The sequence below is a fragment of the Haemorhous mexicanus genome, chromosome 2 (assembly GCF_027477595.1).
Source record: "Haemorhous mexicanus isolate bHaeMex1 chromosome 2, bHaeMex1.pri, whole genome shotgun sequence".
Lineage (NCBI taxonomy): Eukaryota > Metazoa > Chordata > Aves > Passeriformes > Fringillidae > Haemorhous > Haemorhous mexicanus.
The window spans coordinates 72,218,592-72,236,676 of NC_082342.1; the positions used below are offsets into that span (position 1 = coordinate 72,218,592).

Sequence of the window (18,085 nt, forward strand, 5' to 3'; positions counted from 1 at the left end):
TTAAGGTGAGTATTAGAAGTTAGCCAACAATATCTGTAATTTAACTAACACAAAAATCTTGCCTCCTAGCTAACAAAGCTTAAGAGGGAATGGAGGGTATTCTTTTGCTGATTAGAGTTTCTCAGAAAGATTCAGGACTTTGAAGACACAGAGCCAAAAAAAAGTAGAGACCAACAAGTACATAAAAAATAAGAAGTCGGAAACAGAAGTTTCCGACTCTTGACAGTAGAACAAAAACTTCTGTCAATGTAGAAACTCTAACTGACCAATCTCATTTTTCATTTCAGTTTTCTCAGCACAGCTCCAAATCCTAAAGTGTAAAACACAGCATGTTTCTGAAGAGCAACTGTAAAGTCAGAGCATTATTCTGACCTTGTTTCAAACAACTTAGAAACTTTAGATCCCTAACTACTTAAAATTATACACAAAGATGTGCAACTGATCTATATGCAAGTACAACTTTTAATTTAGTGTATATAATAGAAAGCATAGCCGACATTTTCCCTAACAGCAACTAACATCAAAGCATGTGTTGAAATACACTTTATGGATGGACATGGGAATTAAAAATATGGAGTCTTACCTGGATGAGCTTGTCTCATGTGGTAAGTCACTGGATATGGATGGGATTCTCCACACAACTCACAGATGGTATCTTTTTCAGGTCCTCCCACTGCAAGCTGGGCCATCTCACCAAAAAGATTTCCCCTTGGCCTAGCCTCAACCTTTTCTTTTTTCTTTTTCTCCTTTTTGGCTTTCTTGTTATCTTTGTCACTTTCCTTCTTCTTTAAGACTGCACAAGAACCAGGACTTGGAAAAATCATGTTTTGGGAAGCTGCTTTAATAGTTGCTAAAGAAATATCTTCCCAGAAAGCTACTAAGTGCTGCAGCGTTAATGGAAGAGGAGACTTGGATTTCATTGTGTGATGACTGGATGTTTCAAAGGAGGTAGTTTCAGCTTTTCCATCCTCACACTTTTCATGCAGAGGTGGTTCTTTTAACATTGAGAGGACTTTGTTTTTATTGATGCTACCCATTTTAGATATGTCTGGTCCGTGAGGTGAGATGTTGAACATGTTAAGAGCAGATGATATTTCCAATGAATGTCTATTTTTCAACTTGGTTTCTTTTTCCTCTGCAGGTTGTTGAGTAAGACTGCTTCGTATGGGTGCATGCTCTTTGGACAGTTCTGGATTAAACTTCAAGAAAGATGAGCATGCCATGGCATCATGAACTATTCCTTCGTGCCAAAGAAATGCGGCAAATACGGCTCGAGCACATTCTGCAACAGAAGGTGACATTGCTTGCTTGGCAGGCTCTATGGGCTTTGATCCATCTCCTTTGAAAAGGAAGTTGGATTTTTCCTTTTTGGGTCTTGTGTGCCTGCCAGCACATTTACGGCTCACTTTTGGAGATGCTCTCATGTCTTGCTCATCCTTCAGCGGTGCTTTTCCAATGCTGAAATGAACTTTATTAGAACCATCATCCAGACTTCTGAATTCGGTGTTGTCTTCACAGGTGGTATCTGTAATGCTGTCGGTCTTTAAAGTACTCGAAGTACAGACTTCAACTACCTCACTGTGAAGATTCTCTTGTACGACATGAGGGGAAGGAGCTCTATTTTCAGTTTCTGGTGCAGGTTTTCCATCTTTTGTAGTAATTTTTGGTTTGGGGGAAGTGGACCTCCCCCTTAAGGGCTCCGTTAGCGGCACTTTCTTTTTGCGAAGGGTGTCTGGATCTAAAGTGTAAGAATCTGACTTGGAGCGTTCTCGAGGAGGATCAAGCTTTGTTTTTACAGGGGATGAAGCTTTCTGAGGTAGAGTTTTGTCATTGGGTGACGAGGATCGCGGAGAACTAGCACCAGATCTAACGCCTGTCAGTGTCTTTGTCTTTGGAGAAGTTGACCGGGTTCCTGGCCCTGGAGATTCAGCTCTCAGACCAGGAGTTGTTCTTCCATCAGTTTTTAGTGTTTGCAAAGTGTTATGATTTGGTGACAAAGACCTGCTGTGCGAGTCTGAGCGCAACTTTGCGGCGTCTGATTTCAGCATGAGGCACTCGCTGGCCGATAAGCCATCGGTATTTCTGGGCTTCTTCTGCTCGGCAGTGGCTCGGTTCATTCGCACGTCAAGCTTGGGTGACCTGCAGTCAGCTCTGTGCTTGGATGCCATGTCTGATTTTCCTGCTGGAGAAATCGGTCTAGCAGCTCCTGTGAAATTCATTCGGTCACCTGTATAATGTTTCATAATTGAATTGTTACATGCTGACAGGGACACCCTTCATAGTACAAAACAAAGACTGACGACCTGAACACAAGGTAAGTATCAAACACATGCTTCTGTTCACATCAAAATGAAAGGAAACATGAACCGATCTTTTTCCCCCTAGAATACTTTCAATACATTTCTTTTCCCAAAGGTACACAGAAACAAGTGTTAGGAAGTTTTTACAGAGAAAATACTACTGTGGATGTTACCAAAAGGCACAGTTCATTCCTTCTACAAAACACTAGTAAAGGAAGCACTATTTACATCCTTAGGTGAAATTCCAGGAGTTAACTAAGTCTACCTCAGTAGCAACAGAAAACAGAGACTATTTATCTATTATCTCAATGTGTGACAGGCTGACTGCAACAGGAGACTTGCACAGAGATTACATGTATTGCCAGATTTATTTTCTTCAATGCTCAAAAGCCAGGAATTGTAGGAAGTAAACACTGTTAGTAAGGCAAATTGGGCAAGAGGCTTGCAAATATGCTCAAAATGACTCAAATGGATAATCTATGGAATTTACTTTTTCAAGTCCAAAATCTACCCCATGTTCTGCTACCAAAACACTTAAACCCCCCTCTAAAAGAAGAAACCCACTTTTTTCAACCACTAAGTTAAATGGCCAACTCTGGTCAATGATGCTCTCCTACTTCGATGCACACTGACTTTGTACATACATTAATCCACAGAGCTGTAAGACTACAAGAACTACAGGCAGCTTAGTACAAGAACATACAAAACAAGTATATGCAAAAAGTAGCTTATTAAGGCAATCTGCTTCTGATACATCTGTGAACCAAGTCTCTCTTGTAGAATTGTATTTTGAAAATTAATCCAAGCAATATGGACATTACTGGCAAGCAATGCAGCAGTTAATACAGCTGTCTCTCCATAAATCCTTACTGCAAAATCTTGAATGCAGAGTTAAATCCTTTTGATTTGAATGGGTTTTCGCTAGTCAAACACAATAAGTGTTTCCCTAGTAAGCCTGCAGAATTAGGACACAGTACTTAAGAATATTTTACTTTTCTAGATATTAAAAGGTTATTTGCATTTTTTGGGCATGTTTTTGGGAAAGCAACTATGTGTTAAAAAATAAAGTTTCAATTAATCAGAGAATATTTGCAAATTTAAGCCCTGATTTATAATGGGAACAGGATAGACAGTCACCTTTTATCTAGGACCTTCAGTATTAGAAGATGTGAAATCAGTGTCTACTTTCTAATGCATTATGGGATCTGAAGCAACTTCATGTAGTTCTCAATCACCAACCCTTACTCCTACCCTAGAAAATACATAGATGCAATTTTTTCCTACTATTATCTCTCACAATATAAAAAACAACCAGGAAAAATGTAGAAAAATTTTGAGCAAAATTTAGCAACCAAGATGCTTCCTTAGGTTATAAAAAAATTATTATTTATTTGCTATTTCCATATTTAAATACCTTACAATTAACAACAGGAAAAAAGTGAAGGAAATTAATTATATTGGAATATTTAACAAGCCTGAAAGTTAGAATATTTTTCTGCCTTCCCAAGACATGGCAGAAGTTCATATTTTTCTGAGCAGAGAAGAAATATTGTGTCTATAGTCAAGAATAATACATCAAATGTAAGCAATAGAATATAATGAGAATATACCAAGTATTTATTATCCTAATCAATTTTGAGAGTCTAATCTGTCTTCATTTTTACAAGTTCTATAATTGTTTTTCTCTTGGAAGGGGGAAGTTGGACTAAGAAGGCAAGAAATAACATGGTAAATTGTGGTTTATAAAATGACTGTTCCTGCCAAAAGAAAAAAAAGTTTTGGAAATATCAGTCCAAGAATTTCAACCATTCCAGCTTAATTATTCACCAGTTTTACTCATCAGCTATTTTGAGATGCTTATTTTGTGATAAATTATGAAACATAAATTAGAATTACTCTTCTATACATTTTTCCCAGTCTGCCAGATGAGAAAATACTTCAGATTCAAAGTTTTACAGAATGCCTCATAAAAGAGAAAAAAAAAGTGAAAAGATGACAATCATTTTAGAGGACATATAACACTTCAAGCCATTCAGCAAAGTATCAAATTTAAAGTACATGCATGATTAGCAAATACCAATGAGGAAAACATTCCAGAACAAAACTGCTTATGAAAGGTAAAGCCTAACAACGGCTTCCAACAACAAAAATATCTTGTTTTTTGAAAAAAAAGAGGTTTGGATTTGCACATATAGAGATAAATAATCTTAAGCAGCATCCAAGAGTATCAGCACAAAAAGAAAAACCTCCCAAAGGAAAAAGTGCATAAAACAGCAAGCTGCTTTGTCTGTAAGCAAAAAAAGGAAAAAAGTCCCAGATTTTATTTCCTGTTTCTTCTTATATACTTCTTTTGCCTATTGTTTGAAAACAGCTGTAATTAGACTAACAGTCACTTTCCATTTTACAAAGCAGAGACAGCTAGACTGTGTATCATGGAGTTGCTGCAACTCAGGAAGGCAGCCCTGAATGATTACATCAGATGAGCTCCCAACAAATACCAAACTTGAACATTCGCTTTCAAAACATTATTTTCTTATGTGAATGAAATGAAAATGATTGGAAGGAGAAAGAAAAAGAAACCCAAAACATTTTGCAGGTAAAAAAATCTGAATAACCTTGCTATGTTGGCATGCATACCCACCCTTCAGTTTGTGAGAGAGAGATGAAATAGCAGAGGCAGGCCCAGCTACATCACTACTTTTGTAAATACGCTCACGAGAAGCAAGGCAGCAGGATGGAGTTTCTACAGTGGAAAACAGTTGCACAGAAGCAGCACAGATTCAATGGAAAAGCAGCAAAGATAAAAACAAGCATTTCAAATGATATGCATCTTCTTTGTTATGCATTCTGAATTCAGTGTTTAGATTCCTACATTAGTTATAAATGACAGACAGTAGTTTGTAGTAGAATGCAGTAGATCAGCTTCCTTGTTTTAAAAATGCTGCAATTTCAATCTTAGCTTCTGGGATCTAAAAATATGAGGGCTAGCCAATGACATTTATGTTTTATTATAAAAAACAGCAGTGTCTAGTTTTGAACTGAACCTGGGTTTGAGATGTTAACATTTAATCTGTAAATTCAGAAATTAATTATTTAGAACTTCAATATGGTCTTCCAGATGATCAATTTACACATTCTTTTGTGAAAATTAAAGAACATCTAATTTTGTTTTGGAGTCTTGTTAATCACTGGAAAGAATGAAAAAAAATACATTAAACACACCAAAACTCTGTTTTCAAAAGTGATTGCACCTCAATAATGTAATGTTTTGAAAAATGTCACTTATGTAATGTGAAATTGCTCAATACAAGAAACATAACTAGCAGTAGATGAATGTCTACCAAACAGTACATAGATGGAAAAAAAACCTGTATCAGCTCTTAAAAGTAATTCTGATTTAAGAAAAATTCTGATGTCATCCAAGATAATTTCAGTAGAGTGTACTGACACCAAATCTGTTAGAAGTACAACTCCACAAAAATGAAACTTAGAGAAATAATTGGTACTTTTCATTTCAGTCTATAATTTTTTTTCTGGTTTTAAGTCCCATTCCTTTGGGGAAAAAAGGTAAAATTCTTACTAAAATAATAATTGTAAAGAGAATGTGTATGTTAGAAGATACTGTTTTAGAGACACCCTTTTGTACAAATGGAGTAAGGTATTTGTACTGAAAATAAATTATTTCAATTCCTACATTATTTAAGACATCTTTTTGTTCTGGTAATACATTTAGTAGCTTGTACACTCAACTCAACAAGTGTGCCGCCTTATGCAGGCTTGCAATACCTTCTGCTCATGCAATGAGCTATGGTTCTAGAAACTCTGCAAAGAGAAGGTGTTCATATATTTGAAGTAAGAATTTCATTCTCTAAAAAAAGAAACTAATCCTTAATTTCTCAACACTCTAGTAACACAGATTTAACACCAGTATTACCTACTTTTGATACCTACAACTGATTTGGAGAGATCCAATAACAACTATATAGCTTCTGAGCAACAGGATGGCATTCAGTCAATTTTTAAAGGTAAAAGGTAGGCAAACATTAGAAGCCCAAAACAGCAGTAGCAGCAAACCTAAAAATGTCAATTTGAAACAATAGCATCCCACTCTATGAATAATTAAAGGAAAATCTTTATGAAATCCACTTTCATGAATGCACATTTATACTTCATTCTTTCACCCTGTCTCTGAGAACACTTATATTTTTCAATATTGTAATCTAGTGCTGAATGATGGGCTACTACTATTAAAGCGTTTCAAGGGGACTGTGGCTTCAGCAGTATGACAATCCATTATATCCAGGATAACTGGACAGCCTCAGGGACCAACATTTCATCTGAACTCCCTCTTCCTGAAACATCCTCAAAGACTACAAAGCCTTGAAATACAAGGCAGGCAAGGCTGCCTCATGAGCCATTCAAATGTGACAGTGTGCCTTTAGTCATGCTCTTTCCTTCAACATGGAAATAGCTCCAGCTTGAAAAGCTACCCAATATGGAGACATAAGAGGCAATTCAATTTCTATGGCAGGATGCAGTCTTTCAACAGCTGTGCCTGCTCTCTCTGAGGAAACCTGGGAAGCAAGACATACCACTAACTGGCTCAAGTGAGTCTTCTTTACACAAACTCTGTAACCATCATGTAAATTGTCACTGGAAAATGGAGCTAACTTCAAGCTTCTTCCGAAATGCCACTGCTTTTCTGCATCATGATGAAGGAAAGCACTGACCTGCCTTTGCTGTGCTGCCTTAAACAATGGATGCCTCTTAAAACCAATGTATTCTTTTACTGACATGGAAACTACAATACAGCTGTTGAATTTCCTCAAGCACTGCAATCAACATTTATCTTTCTTCACCTCCTGAAAATGCCAAATGTCATACTAACAGCAGGACTAAGACTTTTTTTAGAAATTCTTTTGCCATGAATAAAAGAATGCACTGAAGAAAAAAAACCCTTGAATATTAAAAAAGAAAAATGTATTTAGTACGGTTAAAGTAGGAGTATGAATTAAAGCAAAAGCTTAAATATGGTATAATGAGAAAAATATTAGCAATATTCTATACCAATGGTGGGGCTTGGAACACTAATACTTGAGACACATAAGTGTATGAACTGGAATAAGTGCCCCTGTGCTGGAAAGGTACATTAAAAAGAGAATTACAGAATTCTATGCTTTTCTAATTTGTAGCTAAAACTTCTGAAGATGTGATATGAGGAGATTAGTTCTAAAAAAAAACCAACAACAACAAAAAAAAAAGCCTGACAATTTGTACTCTTCCTCCAACTTTTACCATACCAGCCCTCTGAGGATGGCTTTGGATTGACCTGGCCAAATGTATGTTTCATATGTACCCTTGCCTATAGAACCTGAAAAGCCTAGGTTATGAGACCATTTAATTTAGCTCAAATTTTCAGGAATGATACCTTCGCAATATGCAGCCAAGGTATTATTATTTTTAATTTTTAAATGATGAAAAAACAATTAGACCAGTTGTCATTGGTTTAACTGATGATTAAGTCACACATAGAACAGATCACCATGCCTGGCTGAGAAGATTCTCTCCCTTCATTTTACTGAAACACTACCAAGAAGCATATCTTATGTGCTCCATATGTGTGCTGGTCTTTTGTGCCCCCTCTACAGTTTTAGAAAATGCAGAGAGAAGCACTGTGGTTCTAAATGCAATTTCACCAGCATGCAGATGGGAAAGGAACAAAACCAAAAAGAAACTGATCACACAATACTGAAAGGATGTATCGAACTCCTGACAAGAATGGCAGGAGCTGATGATGGATGGTTGGACTGCAGCTCTGCAGCACAGACTAGAAAGGAAGCAGCCTGCCAGGACACTGTATTGAACAGCAGCTCAGCACTGCAGCTTCAGCCTGGACAGGAAGCAGTACCTGAAACAAGCTGCCAGTGCTGCATTGGAGGGAGGTTAACATATCGGAAGTCACAGGGGGTCCAAAGCTTTTTAGCCCAGAAACCCATTCCTCATTTGCACAATCAATTCAGGTGTGAGGAAACATGGCATAAAGGTCTAACACTGGTGACTGCAAAGTCTCACACTTCTCTCCTTAACTTCAGAGCTCAACAGCCAACCATCAAATTTTGGTAACTGATGCTGGGCAACATGCCAAGATCCTGTTACCCACACTGGCCACATCAAAGGAGATTTATGACCTAGCACATACTGCTGAAGCTGGAGAAACAAGATCTTCCATGACCCTCTAGACTTCCTCACTTCTCCTACACTCAGAACTCAACGGGAATTTGAGTCTTCTATGCTTTTAACAAAGTTCATTGACAGATAAATCAAGCAACCAGTAATAATCTAGTGGGTATGGGTGTTTGCAGTCCCAAGCAAATCTGTTACTGATGATCTTCTCAAAAGTAAGCATAAGCAGGCTGCAGCAATTACAGCCTGCTTTGCTCAAATATGCAAGGAAGAAACATATATAAACTTGTGATTTTAATGGAAAAAAACCATCTTGCTAAGGCTCCAAGTCAATACAGATGTTTGTGTACTCCAAGGAAGGTTTTGCCAGCTCTTCTAACTTTTCTGAACTTTTAGTTGCACACAAGACTGACAAAGAATTAAAATAAATGGCAAGAGTACCCTCATTTTGTCTGTTCCTGTGAAAACAAAAACAATCTCTTGTATAACTATGTCTGAAAGTAGCAAAGGAATTAAGCAGGACAGAACAATCAGCACTTCTAGATTTCTAGCAAGTAACACAAAACTGAGTAACAGTTTCCCTTTTGTTTATTCTAGTATCTCCTCAGCAACAAATTCTTTGGTATAACAGAGAGTGCTGTTGTAACTCATGATGTGAAAGGAGTAACAGAGGCACTTTTTATTTCTTCAAGCATTATACTGTAGTATTTCTGAAAAAAATATCCAGACACTGTGTTGGAGGATAAAAGCTTGTGACAAGTCCTTTCCTTCTTTCTTCAGTGAATTTGCAAACCAAACCTCAAGGACAGAAATATCTCCTAAAAAACCAGCTTCCTACAAACACTTCTAAGGAAAACTATAATCTGTCACCAGCACAAAGTATGTTTCTATCAGATCAAGATTTTTCTTCCTATTATAAAAATCTAAATAAAGGAAATAATTCTAGAGGGCATTCAGCAGGATCCTAGCTTTCCTCAGAATTATGCCAAACCAAATTTCTCCCCAGGGATAGAGATATTTGAGGAAGAACAGAAAATGTAAACAGTAGACTGAACTATTTAGGCTGACTTGCAATCAAGATTGGCATTTAGGATGTAACATCTGCAGACAGGAAAATCTAGGCTGGCACAACTTCTTTCAACTATTAGACCATTATTAGTCTATTTAATAAAACAGTATACTAACTATAAGCATTCATTTTAAAGTCTAATTTTACTGCAGGAAGCACTTAAGGATGGAGCACATAATTAGAAACTAAAACTAAGCATGTCTAGGGCAAAAATTCAACTGACTTGATATGGACTCAAGATATGTTGTTTAGTGGATTTGACTATTAATTACATGTTTGGTAACAGGAGGCTATAAAGTGATTTAGAAGTAATTAATTAAAATTGCATACTTAAAATGAGTTTCTGTTACAGTTCTAGCATAATTGCATAAAACTCTAAAATGAACAAGTATACTGACACAGTCTTACAGGCATCCTTGACTATATGCTGAATTTGGATGAACTTGCAAATGGAGGATGAACAAGTTTGCAAAAGTCTAAGGAAATTTAAACAAGAAATCTCCCATGTTATTCTTAACATTTTGTGAAAACAAAAATGTTAATATTTCTCTCCTTTATGAATAATTTACTTTATCTGCATCAAACCTGACACTGGATAATAAACTGCTTAAAGAAAAGTCTTTGTATCAAAGCACAGTCAGTGACCAGTACACCAGTTCAGGCTGACAATTTTTCTCCTTCTGGAAGGGCAAATCACCAAATTGGCTGAGACCTTGTACTAAGCTAAGATCCCAGATCAGACACAAATTCAAAAAAATTTTCCAGTTTCATAATTTTATTTGGTAGACCCCCAGCGCTCCTCCCCTACCTGACAAAAAAAAGGCTTCCATTTGAATAGGATCCTTATTAAAAAACCAAACATGCATGTACCTTACTGAATACAGTTTATCTCTGCATCTTGGACAGAGAATCCACTGAGCAAGATCTTGTTGGGAAGTCAAAAATGATGGTTTTGTTTTCATACAATATAGGTCTAAATGCTAAAGGACAAATCAGCTGAAATTTGAAATAAGACAATTAGGGTTACTTTTGATGCAAAGCTGAGTAACTGATTTCACCTCTCTGAACAATAAAAAAGAAAACCTAAAAGTGATAGGAAAGAATTTGACAAATTCTCAGTAAGGGTGTGCTGATGCCACTGGCAGTCAGTTGATTTATCTGAGCAGAGTTTGGAATACTCTGCTTTCAGGATGCTGGTGTAAGTCCAGCAGAACTACAGAAGATCGCAGTCAAAAGATTTCTGACAATCCTCGTAAAAGCAGATTAGAAATCCTTATCTCTCACATGAAGGACTTCACTGTCACTTCAATAAGCTGAGCTGGAGAGATGCAGGACTCCATATACACAGACACTGAACTGAGTGACAGGGTCCCAAAAGAAAGAGCTGAGGCACCTCAGAGAGACAATTTGTGGGAGACAGGCATAAAGGAGTATTCCTGTGACCTGACCAATTCTGCATGTATGAGAGAATTTAGTGCAGTATCAGCTATCCATCATGAAGGCTGAGCTTTTAGTTTTCATTAATCAAAACAGTTTCCTGTCCTCCCATCAGCAATCAGGTTAGCTGGTATTCACCTCAATAAGCAAACTTTCTTTATCATGCCAATCCTATGAGCACCCAACAGAAAACTAACAAAACATTTATGTGTAGTGCCAAGTTATTCCCACTGTCCAGCTACATCCCTAAAATTAGGCGCAATGATAAAAAATAGAAATTTAGGGAATAAGAAAAGTTAATACCTATGTACTTACTGTAGTGCATTTTTGATGTTAAAAGAATTACCAACATTTTGTACTATATGAAATATTTACCTTATTTATAAACCAGAGTTGCATAAAATATTGGAAATGCACTTTCATGACTTGTCTACGGTGAAGAACACATACAAACCCAAAATAGTGTCAATATAAAAATCAAAGTTGAACAAGTATACTTCTTTGGGAGCATTACCTCACATGCTTCTGAATCATGAAAAACTTAAAAAAACAAAACCAGAAGGGTGCACCGTGGGATGATTAGTAGCTGGTAAGCAACTGAGAACAGCAATGTCAAAGCTGCAGAAACGGACTGATGAGGCAGGTAAGGCTGACAAACTTACTCTGAAGCTGTGGCTGAGGCTGCTGGAAGGAAAGGGGCTGTCCGAACACAAATGGACTGTGGACAAGGGAAGAGGGAGGTTTTGCAGCTTGATCAAAGATGGAAGGAGCTGGGAGATTTGGCCGTGACTGAATGGAATTCAGTATGGCACTCAGTTGGTCACCTGTAGTGGGCAAAACAGTCAAAACTACAACCTGTTACCTGTCATTCTCCAGAAAGGCAGAGTAAAATGGTACTCAAAGTTTCAATGATGATAATAGAGAAAGCTCACACATCTCATTTAGCCACATACAACTCTGGTTGCGGCTAAACATAAAAATCTCACTCCGTGCATGGCAATAAAAGTACTGGTTTTTAAGGCTCATGGGTATTTTACTGCAATTATTTTAAACATTTCAAAATAGATAATTATATTTGCCTTGCTAAAAAATGAAGAGCAGCCAAAGAAAAAAATAAATCCCTAGCATTTACAGTAATACACACATGCAACAGTACATGCAGAAAAAACATTAAAAAAACTGATGAGAAGGGAAAGCTAACATGTAATTAGGCTTTGGCAAATGTATTTCTGTGCCAATGCTTTGGTAAATATTTGCTCATTTTTGCAAATATTTTTAAAACTATTCTGTTATGCTGTTTTTTGTGGTCAGATTGAAGGTAATTTAAAAAAATCTCTAAGTACCACTTAAGAACTGGAACTGGTTTTCTGAAGAATTACCTACATTTGCTGTGAGGCAAATGAAGGCCTTCAGCAAACTAGCATGTTAAAATCAAAGAGCTTTAATTTCTGAATGCCAATTTCAAAGAACTCTATGTGAGCATTAGAAATACATGACGCCTCAGTAAGAAGGTCACACCATGTTGTAACTGGAAGTATACTTAGTAATATGAGGTAGGAGACACCTGAGATTCTCTCAAATTCTTGATTTGAACCATCACCAGACCAATCCTAGCAATGTCACTTTATTCTGTACATTCCTATAATTTTGACAGCATTGTAGAAAACCTAGTAAAGAACTTTAGCAACTAACACAGAATTTACAACATTTTCAGATTGTTATCAATTATCTTTTTAAGGAATTAGAGAAATACCAGCAGATAAATCAAACCCAATATTACCCAAGAACTGATTAGGTAAATTTATTTTCTTGATATTTTGAGTTAAAAATTAAGATGACAAAATACCAGAAAATAGCTCAAATGCCCTTCTAAATAATCACCTACAGGAAACAATGAATCAATTTTATTTCACTATTCTGGAAGTGGCATACCTAAAACCTATTTGAATCTGTACTTCAGCATCAATCATTCCTACCTTAAAAACCTAGAAATGATTGAACAACCTGCTCTAGGGGGGGTTTGGACCTAGGTGATCTGTAAGATCTCTTCCAACCCCAGCCATTCTGTGATTTACATGTCTGACAAACTATTATTCTTAAATGTAATGTGCCTAATTCCTAAAATGAGGAACTATTTTAAAGGGAAGAATATCTGAGAAGTTGACAATCATCTGCCCACAATAATCAAAGATGGAGGTGGATAGGGCCAATCATGAGGAATATTGAAAACTTGCCTGTAACATAGAAAGCTGGAAGAGAGAAGACAAAGCTCAATCAAACAGATTCTTTGGGGGAGTCAAGTCTTCTTTCTTGCATGTAATACTGTAAACCTAAAATTAATGGTTTTACAGTAGGAAACTCTGTTATCTACTGTAGAACTACACACCTATTGTGGGGATCTTTACATTTGATCAGTTATTTTAAAACACTCTTGGATGGGACTGAATTTTCATCAAAACCAGGGCAATAGAAATACTTTTAACAAACAAGCCCCTCCAAAGAAGTGCTTCCTTCAGAAATTCCTCTGAGAGATTGTGCCTGTGCCTTCCATTTTTTATTTCTCACAAAACTCAGAGCTTCTTAGACCTGAGAATACAGAAAGACTGCACACAAAGTAATGGTACAGCTGAAGAATACTATTTTTGGAAAAGTAAGACCATTATTCTTTCAATATAGTTGCCAACAACTCTTGGGCGATTCAAAAGGAAATACAGCACACAGACTGAATGAAGTCACATAGCTGAGCGGTTCATTCCCACTAAGTATCAGAGCTTGAGGGTATCTTGAGAAAATAATGCATACAAAATAGGAGGGAATTCAACGCCAGGAGTAGCTTCCAAATGTTTTGTAACTGTGTTATCCCAAAGAAACACCTGTGAACTGCTTAAAATGTAGTAAAGAGATTCACAATGTCTTTAGAAATCAGGATGCCTGTAAACACAGCATATTCATCTCTAAGATTTTATCCTTGGACAACACAGAAGTAAAAAATTGTTGTCTTAATACATTTCTGCAGAAAAAAGAACAGGTAATATTTCTGCACAATTACACAATTGACATTGAGAGACAAGCTGTAATACTGCCTCACATCTTAAGTACTTCCACTTTTGTGATTCCACCATCACTCTGAAATGAGTATGGATGAACTGGGAAAAGGAGGTTTAAAATCCTGTATAAAACAAAATGCTTCAACTTATGCAGCCTTTGTCCAAAAAAGAGGGTTTACTATAACAATGCATAGAAAAGTATGAGGCACTCTCTACACAGTAAACCACTGTGAAATGATACAGAACTATTTCATGTTGTGACACTAACAGAATAGACTATTTAGGAATAATTATTTTTCTCATCTTTTCTCCTTTAAAGTAAGTTTTAAATTGTTTTATTTAGAATACCATGAAGAAATATATGCTGGTGCTAAAAAACCACATAGAACACCTTAGGCCCCTATTTGGAGTGGCATAGGCTAAAGCAAGGTAAGGATACAATGATAGAGCTCCATGTTTCAGGAATATTTCTCAAGAACCTCATGGAAAGTCCCTTCTGTATTATTAAATCTGCTAGAACTAACAAAGAAATGAACAGAAGGCATGCAGATTGAGCTTATTTTGATGGCATTTATATATGTATTTAGATCTTGCCAACAAAATAAACCACGATTAAAAGAAACAATTGTTTTATATCAGTAAAAGAAACTAGACTTTATTTATTTCCCAGCAGTTGTAACTGATATCCAGATGATTGAAAGGCAGCTTCACTTTTACAACTTCTTTTTTTAATTTCACAACAAATTTTAAATGGCATGTTTTATCTTGTTAACTCACTAAAGGCATTTAAAAATTATGAAGAAAGATGACAAATGTTTCTGGACTTTTAAAAACATGTGCTTTCTAAATTAAATAGTTTTCTAATCTTGTTTTACATGCATTTTTCATTTCAGCATTTCAGTTCTGTGTCTAGCACTGCAGAAATATAAAATTAACTTCCAAATCTTTGTTGATTCTTTTTACACACACTACTTAGAGTAAAACTAAAGCAGAGAAAAGAGCAGTTTTAACACTTTGCAATTCATTATACTATTGCTTTGGAGAAGATCTGTGGAGCCTCATAAAGCAGAAAATGAGTAATAAAATATAGCTATTAAAAATATGAGTGCAAAAACATACCTTTGTTATTTCCAAGGCCATAATCAAACCCTTGTCCATTACTACAGCTTGTCCCCTTACTGAAAGCTTGTATTGAAAAAGGACTTGGGGGAGGAGTCTGCACATTTTGATCTAGAAGGACTTGCTCTGTAAAAAAAACCACATCACTTCGGGGTTAGACCTCTGTAATGGATTTCCACTAGAAAGACGAGTCACAAAGCAAAAGGTGATATTTATTTCCACCGATAGCACTCTTCCCCTCGACTAAATTATCTTCAAAAAAACCCACACCTGCTCTTCAGAACTGATGCTCTAAAAATAATAAGACAGAGGACTTAATACTATGTTGTCTGTTTTTTGTTTGACTGAGTTGTTGCCAGCTATGCCATTATTTGATACATGTTTTTCTCCAGTAACATCATTCAGTGTTTATTCTTTGGACAGCAACTGTTAAAATCCTTTGACAAAGCAAGGTGGAGAAAGGATGGTTTTCAGAGTGACAAACTCAGAGCCAATTAAACATTTAATTGTGGCTCCCCCTGATAGTTCATGGAACACAAGACATTTGTTCCTGACAAATTTATTTGTATCTGAAAATGAGTACTATAATTTTGCTTTCTGTATGACACTAAAGCAACCTCCAACCCAAACCAACCTGGAGTATTTACTAACATCCAAAATTACAGCAGAACTAAAATAAATGAGACAGAATCCACTTGACTATTTAGATTTACAGAGAAATTACTGACTTAACGTGGTCAAAAATACCATTCCAGCTGACAATATATATGAAAGTATTCAGAAGAAATATTCCAAATGCAGGTTTAAAAGCTTGAGCTGGCACCTTGAATTTTTTTTTTTCTTGTCAGTGTACTATAATTAACAAGGATAAAATTTAAAAAAAAAATCACAACTTTTTAGAAAGTAATTTTTAAAAAATTGCTTTTCAGGACAAAACTGCATTTCAGAGTACAAACTCTAGATAACTTATTCAAGTTAAAAACAATTTATGAGGGAGAAAGCTAGAAATTTAATTAGAGGCTACTTTAAATCTTGCTGTAGTATTTTAACTGGATACCTGGCTACAGACCTAGCTATTCAGACTTCTACCTTGTCTCTGACAGAAACCTTACTCATTATGGGAATTTAATTTTAATTTTATTAAATAATGAAAATTGAATGTAATGTAAAAGATGATGCTATTAATGGATTAAAAAAATGGACATTTGCAAATCTAGCTAGAGCTCCTGCAGATCTTTATTATTTCCCTCTACCAAAAGCATTGAAACTGATGATAAATTATTTAGAAATAATTTCAGTGCAAATAAAAACAATCAGTTTAAAATAACCTTCAGATCTGGCTTGAGTGCATGAAGTTTTACATGGCACTGAGGGGGACTAGGAACCTAGAACAGATTGAAAAATCTCAATAATTGCACTGGTAACTGCATAAAATGCTTTAGCTAGATGCACAAGAGACATCCATCTTCACCCTACCGGTAAAAAGAGACTCATCTAGAAAATATTAACAACTGATAAATTGAGGGATGGGATTCATATCAGAAAGCTTCCAAGATGGAATTTCTATGAGCTGTATTGCAGAAATGCCACTACAGAGTTTTGTCCACAAAGCCTGGAGCTTGCATTCCTGTTTTTCTGTGAGAGCAATGCTATATTCCAAGATGCCCTCCAGTAACAGCGCCTAAGCATCAAGAATCTGAAGACACACTTTCAAACAAGGTCTTGTTTAAAGTCTTCCTGTTTTGCCAATTCTTTCTTAGAGCACACATGTACTTTGAGAAATTTAAGACAATATGAAATGATAGGTCAAATACTGAAGATGAAAAACTACTTAAAAATGCAAAATACTGTCAAGTTATTTAAATGTACTTCTCAAAATAAGCACTCTGAAATGGAAATTTTTGCACACTGTTTAATGTATTGATTTCAGATAAATTATTTTCTACTGGAAAAGCAAACAACCCTGTATAAAAATAGAAAATAATGAATTTATCAACCCTATTATTAAATATCTGTGCTTTCAACAACAAGGTACTGTTACAATTCACAATTATTTAGTTTATGGAATCTACTTGGGCTCTTTGAGCAGCTCACAACTTGACATTATCAGACACAACTAAAATTAGAAAAGCTATGACTTCTAAAGGAGTGTTTGAAGTATTACATAAACATTTATATATTTAATGAAAAACTCTTTGCTACTTCCCTTCTTTGCAGAAGGTTTTACACCTGAAAGTCAAGTGCAACAGTCTACAGAAAATACTTATGTATTAGCAAGGAGTTGCTTTGTTCCAATACAGTAATGTGATGATAACTGTTAGAGTATCTATGTGTGAAACGAATTTCAGCAGCAAATGTGAAAACCAGAAAAATGGTAAAGAGTCTGTTAAAATGAACAAAAGAGAGGCTGACAATAAGTGTGACCTAAAAACACAAGCAGAATATGACTGCTGAGGTCAAAGCTTTTCATAAAGATACTTTTTGGAAAACAGATGCATAAAAATTAACCCCAGAGCTAAAAGAAAAAAGACGGTTAAAATTATTGCCCATAACCATAACTGGTACAGAAGAAATAATACAGAAATATTTTGACTATTTTTTTTTAAAAATCATTTAAAGAATGTTTATAAACAACTTGTAAGTCTGACCATGCAATGTAATTCAAATGAAAATACATAAGCTAATGTTATACCTGCTCAAAACTCAGATACTTCTTTATTTCTCCTGTTTAGATTGTTCTTTTTTTAAAAGTTGATTAAAAAAAATAAAAGAAAACAACCACTTGCCATCTTCATGTCGAAGGTACTGGTTTCCACCTCTGTCTCTAGCTAATGACCATGCCTCGCCTTCATCACTTTCACAGAACTCTACCATGCTGTTCTTATCCATTTGCACCCACGTACCTTCTGAATTAGTCACCTGATGCACAC

The 18,085-nt window shown here is 35.9% G+C and overlaps 1 protein-coding gene across 16 annotated transcripts in view; it reads right to left on the reverse strand.

Annotated features, from left to right (window-relative positions):
* MYCBP2 (MYC binding protein 2) overlaps positions 1–18,085 on the reverse strand; it is a 169,052-nt gene that overhangs the window by 28,020 nt on the left and 122,947 nt on the right. For 14 of the 16 annotated variants that reach the window (XM_059839180.1, XM_059839171.1, XM_059839184.1 and 11 more), the window contains 4 exons: positions 17,942–18,074; positions 15,156–15,281; positions 11,652–11,813; positions 584–2,227 (listed from right to left, as the gene is read on the reverse strand). In XM_059839180.1, coding sequence (XP_059695163.1) covers positions 584–2,227; positions 11,652–11,813; positions 15,156–15,281; positions 17,942–18,074 — 2,065 coding nt within the window. The remainder of the gene's footprint in view (positions 1–583; positions 2,228–11,651; positions 11,814–15,155; positions 15,282–17,941; positions 18,075–18,085) is intronic. The other 2 variants (XM_059839176.1, XM_059839173.1) reach the window with 1 other exon arrangement.